The sequence below is a fragment of the Euleptes europaea genome, chromosome 14, assembly GCF_029931775.1.
Source record: "Euleptes europaea isolate rEulEur1 chromosome 14, rEulEur1.hap1, whole genome shotgun sequence".
Taxonomy (NCBI): domain Eukaryota; kingdom Metazoa; phylum Chordata; class Lepidosauria; order Squamata; family Sphaerodactylidae; genus Euleptes; species Euleptes europaea.
The window spans coordinates 40,253,784-40,269,017 of record NC_079325.1 but is presented as its reverse complement, the minus strand read 5'-3'; the positions used below and the strand labels follow the sequence as shown (position 1 = coordinate 40,269,017).

Sequence of the window (15,234 nt, the reverse complement as noted above, 5' to 3'; positions counted from 1 at the left end):
TTCATGTCCCACTCTGGCTGTTATTTGTCCCATGAGGGAAAACATACAGGTATTATGTCCTGTACCTTATGTTTTCTCTCAGAGGGGCAAACACCACCTCTGGAAGGGCTATTCAGAATGAAAATTGTGTGGAAGAAGGGCTAACATAAACCCCCCCATGTTGAAGCGCTGATGCAAACTGAAGCTTACATAGCTATAATGTAAAAAAAATGTAAGTAACAGGAGATCCAATTCACAATTTTCCCATTGTCACATCTAGCTTGGCCGTTAAACCAGACAAGCCAGCAAGGTGCTCGATGTCTCAGAATAAAAATGAAACACACAGGCTCACAAAGACACAGAGATCCTCAGGACTGTTTATACCAGGGATGTCCTTTGGGATTCCTGACACAGCCCGCAAATCTCTACCTCATTCCACTGAAATGGCTGAATGGTTTTCAGGGCTAGGAAACAAAAGTTCTTCATAGGGCAAAGGGACAGAATCAGCAACAGGGTCTCAGCCTTTCTGGCATGGAGAGTAGGAGACGGGAGTTTTTGCCCAGCAGGAGAGTAGAATTTAACCAAATATACATGCAAATTGGGGGAAAGGGTGGAATGGTGGGCTGTGGAGAAGGAAACGTGGAAAACAGGGATGCAGTTAGGATTCCCCCCAACCCTCCCCCAGGTCATAGCCAAGCAGCTCACAGCTGAGATTTTTAGGACGCTAAATTGTGCATCCGAGATCAAAATGAGCAACTTCTGTGGTACATGATTGGGGAATGTACAGAGCCCTGTATATCCCAGACTATGGGGTTGACTTTTTTTTTTTTTAAGGGACAAGAATGACCAAGAATGAAATGCATTTTTAAGCAGCTCAGATAGATGAGGTTTTTGAAATTAAACATGTAATGAGAGATGGTGTAACATGTAATGAGAGATGAAGCCAAAAACGAAGAGATATTCCAATAAAAGCTTTGGAGTCGACAGCCAAACACGCCCAACCCAACGCCATGAGCTCAAGCCAGAGCCGAATTGCATTCACAAAGCTTGAAACATTTCAATTGGATAAAGAAGGTGAGGAGCCAGCTTTTTATGTTGGCAAGATTCAGTACTAAGGTGAGAAAAAATCAGTCCCATTTAGAAATTAGGCAGCTCCAATTCTGCAAAGAGGCCCAAAATGTTTCCATAGGTAGAATTAAGGGGAAATTTGTGGTTGGATTGTCTTTGTTTGTTTGCCTTTTCTTTTTCTGGTTTCTTTTGTGTTTTTTTAATGAAGCCCAAACCATGCCCTGCTGAACAGGCCCTAATTTGGGGGCGTTTTCTCCTACCTGTGATTGCACATTGGCTCCGACTTGGGACCCCTGGTAAGAATCCCCATTCAGACTCTGCATGTTCATGAACATGTCCCCAGAATTAGGGAGGTTAAAAGAACCAGAAGAACCTGGAAAGGAAAGAGTTAAGTAGCTGAATTACAGAGAGTGGCAAACAAACCTGTCCACCCCCAAAAGACCTCAATAGGCAAGGAAAGAAGGAGGAGGAAAGGAAACAAGAAAGGTAGCAAACTGAAAAGAATGACACCCCATAATTGAAAAGGATCACAGACCAGTCATCAAAGCCAAACTGATTTTAACAGAGAGTGGGCCCATAACTCAATGGCAGGGCATAGCATTACATGCTACCACGTTCAGTCCCCAACATCATGGGTAGCAGGACCCAGAAAGACATATGCCTGTGAATGTGGGGATTCGGTACCCAGAGTAGACATTACTGAGCAAGGTGGACCAACAGCCTGGCTTGGCACAAGACAACTTCATTGGCTCATATGATCTAGATCTTACAGGAGGAGGGGCTGTGGCTCAGTAGTAGTGCACATGCTTTGTATGCACAAGGTTCCAGGTTCAATCCCTGGCACCTCCAAGTAAAGGACCTCAGGCTGAAGATAGTATTAAGCTACATGGTGTGTGTGTTGAATGCTCTCCTACCATCACATGACCACTGGCAGATTTCAGGAGGTGGTGCGTACAAACTATCTGATGGGCTTCCTTGCAAGCCCAAGAATTAATAGTTAAAATAGACAGTCCATCAGCTCTCACTAGGAACTATCTGATCCACTGAAACCATATCAGATGGCTTTTTTGTGCCTTAACAGCTCATGAGAATGATCTGTTCACGTGAGCAGTACCCTATGAGCAGCAACACCTTCATAAATAAAGATTTTCACCTGTTAGAGCTCCTACTTGCAAACTGTTCCTACATCACAGCATAGTTATGTTCTTTCCACATTTCACATCGCTCACATGAGAGATCCACCCATGTGAACCGCTAAATGCAAACCCTGCTGAATGTAATGTGTGAACTGACCCTTAGTAATATCATCAGTGCACAATGTGGCCACAATGCACATTCCTTAGTGCCACCATACAAACCCTGAAGCCAATTCCCCTGGGAACTTCAGGAAACCCAAACTTCAGCATCTCCCCAAATATTCTAAGGGCTGGCTCACACGTGTATTGAAGAATGCGGCACTAGGTGTGTGAATGGGATTGTCATATCTAAAACCACAGGCTGAGCTTCTGCAATCACCTCTAATACAATACGAGAGCCCAACCAAACACTCAGCACCATGCACGTCATCAAGTTACAACAACCAAGGGCAGAGATAATAAAGCAAGTTGTTTTCACACCTGAAACTGCCCTAGGACCTTTTTACATTAAGTTGACAGGCACACTGAGGACTACATTTACCAGAGTGCAGGCAAATACCTTGGAGTCTGCCTAAACATGTTAGGGAAGGGGCACAGGCATTGTCTATGCATTGGTTGGTCAGTCATACGGGGCTGCACAGAAGCCACTACAATGAACAACTGCAAGACAGCTGGGGGTCATTGCGATGGTGGAGCTGTTGGAAGCAGGGGGTGGGAGTAGGAATTCTGAGCAAGTGGAAAACTCTCAGAAAAACAATCCCACCCCTGCTAGAGCTCTCATAATTTGCTGTGCTTTTCTCAATGGGGGGTGGGAGGTGGGCGGGCTTTCCTATCACTGATTGTAACTCAAACAAGCGCTCGTGGGAGGAGTATTGGAGGAAAGGTGTCAAAGTCCAGCACTCTATATGCAGAAAAACTGCTTAGCGTGGGAGTTATTCAAAAACTAAATGCATTTCTCCCCCAACCCCCAATCAGTTCCCTTTATCTCTAGGTGCCATCACTACATACTGAAGGAAAGCCTCACACTGAGCATGGGTTTAATGCCTCCTTAGAATGGAAATGGCTGATAATTGCTAATTAAGTTGATTTGTTCTCATCTGAAGAAGCAACCTCTCATTCACTTTGTCACTCAGCTTTGCTTTCTCTACGGTTTCAAGGATGCTTATGTTGCCTCAAAACTGAACAGATGTTGCTTTGGTGCAGAAAGGCAATATTGTCTCCTATGTGGTAAACACCACAATGCTAAGATGTTCCTGAAGTAGAACAGCACCAACAGCATAACCTGATGTCTGCCCAATCTTCCTCCTGTCTTAATTTTACTCTTGAATATTACTCTGCCTACCCTCAGGGAACCTTTTGCACACTTGATCTGTCCTGCCCAGATTGCTCTGCATTGCAAAGCATTCCAGCGCATGTTCTAGGATGCACTCTAGCCAGTTAGGTTCTAACCCCTATGTAAAAAGAACATGCATCCTACAAACTTAGCCAAATCTTTTCTCCAACCACGTAAAATTAAAACTGGTGGGAAACAGTGAAGCTATCTCAGGGATGTCTGTCTGCCATTACTGACTTTTTCACTGAGGAACCCGCTATGCTTCTGGGCAAACCCAGGGCTGCTAGGAACACAACTTCCAAAATTATAAGTCTACAGCCTGGTTACCATGCAGCCATATTGGTTTCCCCAGCGACGTTAGAGCCAGTGCGGTCTAGTAGTTAGCCGAGGACTGGGGAGCACTCAGTTCAAATCTCCTTTTCAGCCATGAAGCTCACCTTGGGCTCATCATTCTCTCTCAGCTTTACCTCAAAAGGATGATGATGATAATGAAGAGTTGGTTTTTATATGCCGACTTCCTCTAGAACTTAAGGAAGAATCAAACAGGCTTACAATCACCTTCCCTTCCGCTCCCCACAACAGACACCCAGTGAGGTAGGTGGGGTTGAGAGTGTGACTAGCCCAAGGTCACCCAGCTGGCTTCATGTGTAGGAGCAGGGAAACAAATCCAGTTCACCAGATCAGCCACTGCCGCTCATGTGGAGGAGTGGGGAATCAAACCCGGTTCTCCAGATCAGAGTCCACCGCTCCAAACCACCTCTCTTAACCATACACCATGCTGGCTCTTGCATGACGTTTTGGTTGGAGTGTTGGGCTGGGATCCCAGGCTCAAATTCCCATTCCCATTCCCATGGAAGCTCACTGGGTTACATTCAGTCAAATACTCTCTCACCCTAAGCTACTTGACAGGGCTATTGTGAGGGTAAAATAGAAGTGGGGAGAACAATATTGTGCACCCCTTTGGGTTTACTATTGGGATGAAAAGCAGCATATAAACATCTAAATGAAATAAAACACAAACCGGAGAAGGGGAGAACCGAGGATGTTGTTCTGAGTTCCTTGGGGGAAGAATGGCATAAAAGTAGTAGGTAATAAAAACCCATGATTGTCCATGAGAAAAATTGGGGCAAAGAAAGATGGGTAAAAGAACATGGATTCCTCAGTGTCAAAGACAGACTCAAGTGTGAGCAATTTTCCTTGTTGCCATTTTGAGGCAAGGGGGTGCTCTGGCAATACCCACCCCACCCTGTGTTGGACTTTGTCAGTCTTAACAGCCGTGTTGGCTCCTTCCCCCAAAACAATGGAAGGTTTACAAACATTCTAACTGCTCAGCATGAGCATGTCAGTTGCAGAATGCTAAGGAACAAAAAGAAGATGGGCTGAATTTCTTAGTTCATTTGAACTAATGAGTCAAATCTTTGATCAGTAGCTAAGGATTGTTTTAAGGGACAGTTCATCACATTGGACAGAACACTCTTGAAGCAGCCCTGTTGGGTCACTGAAGGGCACTTCTTCAGGGAAACTCCACCCCAAAAGAAATTTGATGAAGGAGCTAGAAAAGTCCTGCTCTTTCTGTTCTGTGAAAATAAATTCCCCCTCTTGCTTTGCTTGGCAGATGTAAACCAGGCCATGCCAAGGCAAAGATTCTGGCACGTACCAGAGTTTGGTGTGGTGGGAGAATTTGTCTGGTTGTTTTGGACAGCTGCTGCCACGGCATGTGCTGCAGTCACCGCTGTTTTTGCTGCGTAGAGGTTGGCTTCTTCCTGAAATTTCCCTATGTTCTTCTTGTACCTGATTCTCTTGTTGCCAAACCAGTTAGATACCTGTCAAAGATAAGAAAGTATAAAATAAAATGGGGGAAAAACAAAGACAAACCTGTCATCACACTTTGGGACAATTAATGTGAACATTTCAAGAGATGCACTCCAGTCCAATATCAGCTGGGCACTTAAACCCATAAAGTTATCATTTTGCCTGCAGCTTTAAAACAGTAAATCAACCACATTTTGGTAGGGAACACTTTGAATTGTATGTGCTGAGAATAACAGGCATTCTTAGTAAGATTCTCGTTTCTTAAGCTATTCTTAGCCATCACTGCTCCTTCTAATTGTGCTTATGTCTAGCCAGGGTCTATCTTTTCCAGGATACTTTTAGCCATCACTGCCCCTTTCCATTTCACTTACTATGGACAAGGTCCTCTCTTTTCTAGGCTGTTTTTTAGCAGCTATGCCTGTCCTTTCTGACTGTTCTTATTTCTGGCCACACCAGAGTGAGACAGAGTTTTGCAGCTGCCACACTCCATAGGCATCTATATTGGCATTTTGATAATCCAAGGGTTTATTTAAATGTAATTAATTTATTGATCAGTTTAAAAGTAGTTTATCCACCAACTAAAACTCCTTTAAATGATTGACAGCTCTAGTAGCAATGCAAATCCACATGCGTTAAGATGACAAAAGTCAAATCCGGTTGATCATTCTGTTTCTAGCAGTCGCCAGCCAAATGCTTGTGAGAAACTCACAAACAGGGTGTGGAGGCTATAATTCCCCTTTGGCTCCCAGCATCTGAAGACATGTTGCCTTTGAACATAAGAACATAAGAACGACCATGCTGGATCAGAACAAGGTCCATTAAGTCCAGCAGTCTGCTTACACAGTGGCCAACCAGGTGCCTCTAGGAAGCCCACAAACAGGACGACTGCAGCAGCATTATCCTCCCGGTGTTTTACAGCACATAATATAATAGGCATGCGCCTCTGATCCTGGAGAGAATATGTATGCATAATGACTAGTATCCATTTTTACTAATAGCCATGAATAGACCTCTCCTACATGAACACGTCCACTCCCCTCTTAAAGCCTTCCAAGTTGGCAGCCATCACCACATCCTGGGGAAGGGAGTTCCACAATTTAACTATGCGTTGTGTTATATTTTTATTTCACGTTTCAGCCAACAGTTGGCTTGCAAAGCAGTATCAAAACCACAAACGACAATTAATATTAGAGATTCAAAAGGAGGGCGGAGAATTCTCAGATAACCTGGATGGAGGAATGCTTGTTACATCCTACCATATCCCTGATGGCCTCTCTGATGGCATCTGGAAGCTGAAGGGAAAAGCTCTTAACTGGACTTTGGTCCAGGCACGGAGGGAGGGGTCCCCAGCTACTTCCTTCTCTCACTTTAATGGCCCCCACCAGCAATAGGAAGCTGGATGGAGAGGCGCTGGATCCATGGATAAACGAAAAATGCCTGGATGCTCCTTGCTCTTCCTGTAGAGGTTCAGTTCAACTAGACATAGCTAAGACCTTCTGGCTCTTAGGGCTATACTTTCACAGTGGCAGCCGTCTTGAACCTTGCCACAGTGAAGACAGTGTCTCCCTCCTCCTCCCCCCTGAAAACTGAAGCAAAGCATTTGCCAAGGAAGCAGCCATTAGGTCTGAAAGCTGAAAAGAGGCAATAAAAGTGATGCTAGGCTGGGGCAGAGAACAAGGGAATTTAGGGGAGAATGCAATTGTTCTTGGTTTGGGGGGCTGGAACAACCTTGGCAGCACTGCCAACAGAACTGAGTTTGGTCTGTTGTGAAACGAGAGCGCTAAAATAAATCAATAAACAGATGAAATGCGGCTTTGTCGTCGCCCTTTGAAGATGGCTGTGCTGCTGCCAAGCCAGCTTCTAAAGCTCTACCTATTAACCCAACCAAAGGTCATGGACAGAGGAGCTGGAACAAAGCCTCTGGGAAAAACGGCATGCAGAAACTATTTCCAGTCTGGGCCATTAGAAGAGTAATTAATAACTGTAGTAAATTACTATGAAAGACTCCCCCCTCTCACCAGCAGCCAAGGTTGTGTGTTCTTGAATCCATACCAGGGCACCGATCTAATAGAAAGAAAAGTCCTTGGCCAAACACATCTCCTGCAGCTTTAGTTTAGGAGATCATCGTAACTATTCACCAGTGAAATGTCCATCAAAATGGTGGGAAGGTGGCTAGCAAGACAGTTGGACAGAATCAGGTGGGAGAGTGGTTGTTGTTGATCTTCTCTATAGACCAATGCTTGTTCTTGACCCTTTCCTTCTAAAAGCGGTACATATGGCAACATTTGCCTTTTGGCTCTAAGTATACAGATAGGTGTGAGATGAAGGTAAGGATTGGTATAATTCTGGTTGATGTCACAAATGCAGTGACGGTTCTCTAAAGCAGTGATTTTTCAATGCAGTGTTGGTGGGAAGTGCGCTAGGAGAAAGGGCAGTGTTTTAACAGATAAAAGGCTACATACAGATTCCCCAAATGTAGTCTATTACCTTCTCTTCCCCCACCTTTCCAGTGGTACCTCCCAGACTCACAACATCATGGCAGTTCAGGAGAAGGCCATGCAGACCAGATTAGGGTGCTGCTAGAATCTGATTGTGTATGCTAGAAGTTCAAGTCTTGATACACAAATACTTGGTTTAGGCAAGGTTTTGACATTCTCTCCATTGGACCATTCTGACTCTCAAAGTTGCCAGGACCCGGATGCTGTGGTTTCCACTTATGCAGTTCACTTTCTGAGAAATGTTTCCTACAGCATTAGATTCTGGCATGTCCATACCCTTCCAGTGTCATCCAACTATGAGTGGGTGATCTGGCCTGACATCAGGAAAACAGAGGTCCCTTTGCCTGTCCCCCTCTGACTACCATTAGCTTACCTGCTCTGATGTCTTATGATGTCACTAAACTAAGCACTAAGGAGGTATAGGTAAATCCCACGGTCTGTAAGCAACCTTTGTTAAGCTAAACCACGTAGGTATTTGCCTTGACGCCATATGCTTAGGAACAATACGTCACAGGCAAAAATTAGCTTTGAGCCTTCAGTGAAAACAGAGGGACAGACAACACTCATTGCTATGTTTTTTTTTTTTTACAGGTTTGGGCTTTGCCAGCCACCACACTGCCCTGCACCACGATCAGCGCCATTTGAATGAAGAGAATTTCTCAAAACAAATGGATATATACATATTCAACCTCCTGGCTTTTAAACAATGCTACTATTCTCCAGGACAGCCGGAATGTGGCTTAAAAGCCAGGACTGGGTTATCCTAATCACATGGATTAAAAAAGGGGGAGAATTCTCTTTGCTCCAACATTGTGGCATTTACTTTAACAAATTAATGAAAGCCCCCCACCAGTTTGAAATGCAGTAAGTGAAGGTGCATCTTTTTTACATGCTGCATTCCCAAGACGATGCACCGCTGTACTGTATATATTGCACTTAATATTACCTTGTCAGTCAGGAAGCAATAATACATTAATGAAACCCAGTAAATAATTACTGTGGACAATCCAATTATGGCTTTATTAACAGTTTCATAATTGCAGAATCTCTATACGTCGACCGTATTGTCCACGGATATATAAGAATCGAGTGTTGATGCACACCTCTAGACCAATCAAACAACAGCCATCACTAATAAAGGCTTGTTTAATTCTCACAGTAAAATTTTAATATCCCCGCAGCCTGGGGAAGGCTCGGCGAATGGATTTTGCTTGACGTCGGATCGTTTCCACCCTGCTAGTCCCCCTACTTCTTAATCTTTAATATCAAGGCAATTAAAATTAATGGCCACTCATCCAAAGCCACTGTGGGCAGTGTTGCCTTGACATCCGTTGTTTGATGGGATTACCTAGAGGTTAAACTAACAAGCAAGGTTTAATTGGAAGCAATGAAAGGAGCAGCAGATCATACGTTATGTTTAACCTGTACACCACATCCAAATGAATACCTATGCCAGGCTGCTTTCTCCAGCCCCCTAACCTCCGATGCCCACTACCAAAAAAGAAAAAGAAAAAAAAAAGATACAATTTGTCCACTTATTAAAACATGCAACTGCACACAGTCCTTCTGTGAGAGGCCATGATCCTGGAGCTATGTTCGGCAGATGTCACGATTCAATTGCCTAAGCGAAGAAATTCCCATTTACGTGGTCCTTCATAAATGCACTTACGGGCATGACACAAGCTCTGCCCACTGTCTGGAAAGCAAGGAGCGACTGGCAGCAATCGAAGCCAAGGCTACCTACCCCCAAGCTATGCCTTGTTCCTACTGCTCCTAACCCCCCCACACACACACACACAAACTGCCTTGCAACTCCAGCTGATCTTTTTGACAGCTGGGGGAAAGGAAGGAAAAACATTTTTTTTTGTAGGCAACAAGCAACTGCAAAATATCTTTGCTTCCTTCCTTCTTAAAAAAACAACAACAACGAGTTGGTGGACTCATTTGTGGCAAACAGAGGCGCTTGGGCATTTACTCTGAAATAATTGTAATCAAAGGGCTCCAGAGCAAGGAGTAGGAATGTGTGCCCCGGAGAATGAAGGAAATGCACAGAGACTGATTGTATCCCTGGAGCAGGAAGGTTCAGATTCCCTCTTCCCCTCTGACAGCAAAAATTCAGCTTTGATCGTTTTACCTCTAAACAGAAGCATCACTTTAGTTCAGAATTTATTTATTTAGGATATTTCTATGGGGTTTCGTCAGAGTCCTGCTTGTGGCAGCATACAATTAAAACAACAATGTAAAAAAAGCCGTTAAAATATTTTGGGGGCTTTGCATTGGGAGAACACTGCCTAAATCCCTGGTCCTCTACTCTATTACCAAGTACAATGGTGACTTGGACACCTTTGTGCAAAAACCTGACCCAGAGGTTTCAGGCTGCCCCCACCCCCAGCTAAAGAGCCCCTCACCTTTCATATAGTTTGTGCTCTCAAAGAACATTTCTAGAACTTCTAATGCTTCTATCTGTGTCTTATTTGGCAACAGAACTGAAGACTCAAATAAAACAAAAAGTATGAACATGCAAAAGTAGAATTCCAGTCATAAGTAGGGGTGTAGATTTTTTTAAAGGTAATGCGATAAAATAAATGACACTGTGCATTATCTTGACCATTACCACCAAAGACAATAAAGAAACCTAAATCAAATCAAAGGGAAGCTGCAGTCTACCTTGACAAAGGTGCTGCTTACCCCCATATGGGAAGACATCACTCACTAAAAAGGGGGATTTATGAATGTCTTTCAAGGACTTATCCTTTCACCTGGCAGCTCAACAACACGCTGGGTTGTTTTTCTCCCCCTGCTGCTCCTCGGAAGCTTGGGGGTCAATGCACTGCCACTGGACACAGCAAGCCCTGGGCTCTTTTTGAAGGCACACTAAATGTTCTGAATCCCCAGAATTAGGTTGGATTAGGGACCAGGGAGGCTCAGGTTCAAACCACTTCTCAGCCACAAAGTTCACTACATTACCTAGGCCCAGTCACATGGCCTAACTTATAGCATTATTGTGAGGGTCAAATGGGAGCGAGTAGAATCATGTATAGCGCTCTGAGTTCCTTGGAAGAAGGATGTTTTTAAAAAAAAATTAGGGAGACCCTGGAGACACGGTATAGTCACTGTACTAGGAGTGGCAAAGCAGCCCCCAACTTAAAAGCAGAACTACATATTACCAAAGGCTGCCACCCAAAATGGCAACCTTCATCAAGCTCCTGCTGTAACACAGAAGCATTCCACATCTCTGCTGTTCAGCTACAGCTTGTGGTAAGAGGGAAGAGACCACAGGATGCCACGACACATGATTAAAATGCTGTCTGTCATGGTGGGGGGGAGAAGAACAGCATGGGATGCTGTGTTCAGTAGCAAGCCTGCATCTCTGGTAATGCACAGTTCTGTCTTTAGTCTGCAGCTGCCCTTGCCTCTATGTTTAACTGGAGACACTGGACAGAAGATGTGCATACTGCTGTTGCTAGGATACCCATTTGAAGCCCAAAATAATGATGAAGACGAGTGAATGGCAGTGGCATGCAACAACAAAAAAAGTGCTCATGGGAACCACTCTGGATTCCTGATGCGTAAGAGTCAAGAAACACAAAGTAGGACACTGAGAAGATCTGCCTGGATCAGATAAAAGTTAATCAGTACCTTTTCCTTTCCCCTAGAGTTCTCCTGTACTGGTCCCTGTTATTCTGGAATTTCTAGGCCATGCTCAGCCAGAAGCAAACTATTTAATAGTTTTGGGCACAAAAAGAGACTTAGAAGGAGAGGACAGTCTACAGGAGAACACTGCAAAACCATGATCAATTCTTGCTCTAGTGGAGCTATTAACATATTTAAAAACAAGATTAGAAAAATTCATGGATTAGGTACATCAATGGCTATTAGCTACAATGGCTAAATGAAATCTTCATGTTTACAGACAGTGTACTTCTGAATACCAGTCGCTATGTACAGGGCAGGCTTTGGCCCCTGTGTCCCTGCTAGGGTTTCCTACTGCCCGGTTGTGGTGGGCAATTGCCCGTCAATCAATCAGGCTGCTCGCTGACTGGCTGATGGTCAAAGAGCAGAAGCAGGAAGGGGAGAGCACATGCACATGCTTCCTGTGCAATACTGCCACTTCTGGGTTTACCCCAGAAGTTCCGGCAATGTGCGGGATACTCTAGCCATAACCTCAGAAAAACACTATAGTTTGCAAAGGTTGTCTAGAACATTCCATGCGATGCTGGCACTTCTGGGGTAAACCCGGAAGTGCAGTATCGCACCGAGAGTATGCACAAATCACTCCCCTAAGCCCCGCTGGAAAGAAACTCCTGCCTAAGGTAAGAGGGGACCTGGCAACCCTAGTCCCTGCTCAGGGCCTTTTGAGATATCTTAGTGGCCACTGATGGAAACAGATAGACTCTTGACCTGAATCTGGGTAAATAACTGGCACCTCAGGATCAGGGCTCATATGCTCCCCCTCCATAAACAGGAGGTTGATTTATCAAACTCCTTAACCAGGATTTTAAAGGTAAAAATTATACCACGTGTACCTGCACAGTTTATGTACATATATTAAAACAGGGTTCTGGTGGGAGGTCCGATTAGGAAGCAAGACTGTGTGCACACAAAGTCCTGTGTATGTTTGGGGAGAGGGAACAAAAGCATAATGTTAAATAGGTCAACCAACATACCTACTGCACTGGTATTTAAAATAATCATTAATATAGAAGTTGTCATACGTGTGTAATTTACATGTTTTGACAAGCATTGTCCCCTGGACTTACCTGGGGCCATATTTGCGGCCTCAGGCAGGGGAGTGGGCAGGAACAACATTTTTCCGGATTCATGCCAGTAAAAGAGGCTTGGTAGGCCTCAGCTTCACTGGGGCCGGCTAGGGAAGGGCGGAGCTCCAGGAAACCCTGGAGAACAGAGTTCTCATTCTGGTCTGCCCCTTCCCTATTTAGCTGGCCTGCTGCCGAGGCCTCTCCCTTCTGTTGGTCCCAGTTCTGAATGCAACCTGCTGTTTGCATTCCAAAACTAAAGCCCTCCCTTTTGTTGGGAAGTGATAGGGCACATGCACATCCATCAACAATATTCTTCCTGACCACCCCACAGTGGACAAAAACAGTGGTCTCAAGCTTCCTACTTTCAGAGAGCTCCTTCCATGTCAGCTAACCGACAGAGGATTCCCCCTGCACATCTGGCCTTGCTCATCACAGACAACCTGAGGATGCGTTCTAGGGAGCATGCAGTATATGTAAAGCATGGGCCCAGCCTCTAGGGTCTCTTTGTTACCCATTGTAAATTAGGAGCGTGAACCCTAGAACACATCCAGCAGTGCACGTTAAAGATCAATCGTGGTAGCCATGTTGCCTTTTGAGGAAGCTCCTTAAGGAACCACAAATAAACACCCAAGGAACCTCAGGATTCTCTAAAAGACAGTTTGGAAAATGCCGCTTTAAGAAAGCAAGAATGAAATAAAATAATACCCAAGTGAATGCTTTGTTAGGGTGCTAAAGAATTTTAAATGCTTGATACCATCACTTGTGAGGCATTCTGGGTATTAATCCTTCCAAGTCTTTCTTGGCTTGAAAAGATGAAAGAATTAGAAGTTTTGTGGCGGGGAGAAAAATAAAGCTATTTAGTAGCACATTTTTCATTAAAACAAACTATCTCTCCACATTAAAAATAATCAGAGAACATCATTCTGCTCCCAATCACTGAAGGCCAATTAATTAATTGGGCTTAACTGTATATTACATTTCAAACAATACCCTTGCACTTATTTATCATGTTAATTACAACGTTAAATAAAAAAGGACAATGAATTACTTAAATCAAGATGCACAACCATGTGGAGATGGTAGCTGTGATTTTCTCCCTGACAAGGACTATTACTTGCGGGAGATGCACATTTGATCTGTTACAGGATCGGTGGTCACCGAAGCATCATTATCGAAAACCAGGGGAAGCGGCAAATTCATGGACCACAAAGAGTAGACAGAAATTCTTCTGTGCTTCTGCTTGTTTATTTGCAGTGAATACTTTCATTCTCTGCCCCTAATTAAATGGAATGGATTATGAAATCTGGAAATTGGAAAAAAGGAGCTGCATTTGTTTTACCATTGCTAGGTTTGGGGGGCTAACTAGGGAATAAATGTCTTCTGTCGCAGGGGCATTTCTGGAATTCCTCCCATAAGAAAAGACACTTGGGTGACATTGGAAAACAGACTTAAAAATCCAAAAGAAAGAATATGATTCCTGAGGCACCTTCGTTTTTGACATGCCATGAGAGCATGTGGACTTCGCTAACAGACTAACACAGCTATACCTCTAGCATTGGAAAGTGCTTCTTCCAGAGAAGGTCAGCGAACGGGATGGTTCCTGCTCACAAAGTAGGGACGTGAATTTATTTCCAAAGATGTGAAAAAAATAAATCATCGAGGTCCATTTGTTCCATTCAGTGGGGCAATGAAAAAAGAATGGGAAATACAATGAATGCTAATCAGCCATTTGTTGCCTTGGAGGGAGGCGGAGGGGCTCTCTCCTTTCTCCTTAAAACCCCCCCCCCCCATGCTATGGGCTGCTACTACTTGTGTTAACAGCTAGGCAAAACTACATAGGGCGCCTGCTGGCCAACAGGTAGGAAGTGAGTTGCTCTCATCCTGCCACCCTAGTAAATTCAGGCACCCTGAGAACTACATTTTCCAGGGGAACAGCACTTGTGTCCTGGAGGGTGATGGCGTGAGAGAATCTCTTCCCAATGCCCAGATGGTTGTCTGATCAGCCCAGTGCCGGCTTTGGCTTTCTGGTGGATGCAGCCACCCCTGCTTCACAGCACAGTAAGCCTGAGAGGAGGTGGGGAGGACACAGAAAAAAGGAGGCTGCATTCCCAACTGGAACCAAAACCAAAACAATTAAGCTTTAAAAAGGCAAACAAAAATTAAAAAAGAATTTTTCCCCTGAAACATCTTTGTGAAAAACTAGAATAGCATTTGTAGCTATTTTATGTCTAACTGGATGTTGCATAGAGGTGAGATTCTTATTCAGCTTGTGTTATGAACGCCAAAGTTGTAAAGCACTTTGTACACTGAAAAAGCATGTACACTAACAATGCATTAACACTGCAGACTAGAACATTACAGACTCTTGGTAGTATCAGGATTACACAGATGACACGCAGAAGGGATGCAAAGAATCCGGAGCATGCCTCACATGTATTTTCAAGCTACCTTTTAAAACCCTCAAGCCCCGCCAGGGTATGGGTGGAACTTGAAGAAAGCCAGCGAGGGCCAAACTACATGTTCTAATTCTAAAATATTAGTGACAAAACACACACCCCTCCCACATAATCAAACCACAAGTCAGTTCCAGCTCTGCACAAAACAAGCACAAGGGAAGCAGCAATTTTTTTCCTGCATTGTGTTTACAG

General features: G+C 44.2%; 1 protein-coding gene across 2 annotated transcripts in view; it reads right to left on the bottom strand.

Moving 5' to 3' along the window:
• Window positions 1-15,234, bottom strand: part of PBX3 (PBX homeobox 3) — a 208,012-nt gene that overhangs the window by 7,869 nt on the left and 184,909 nt on the right. Inside the window, exons 6-7 of one of the 2 annotated variants that reach the window (XM_056860946.1) lie at window positions 5,174-5,339; window positions 1,308-1,420 (exon numbers count right to left, since the gene is read on the bottom strand). In XM_056860946.1, the coding sequence (XP_056716924.1) occupies window positions 1,308-1,420; window positions 5,174-5,339 (279 nt within the window). The remainder of the gene's footprint in view (window positions 1-1,307; window positions 1,421-5,173; window positions 5,340-15,234) is intronic. The other variant, XM_056860947.1, reaches the window with a different exon arrangement.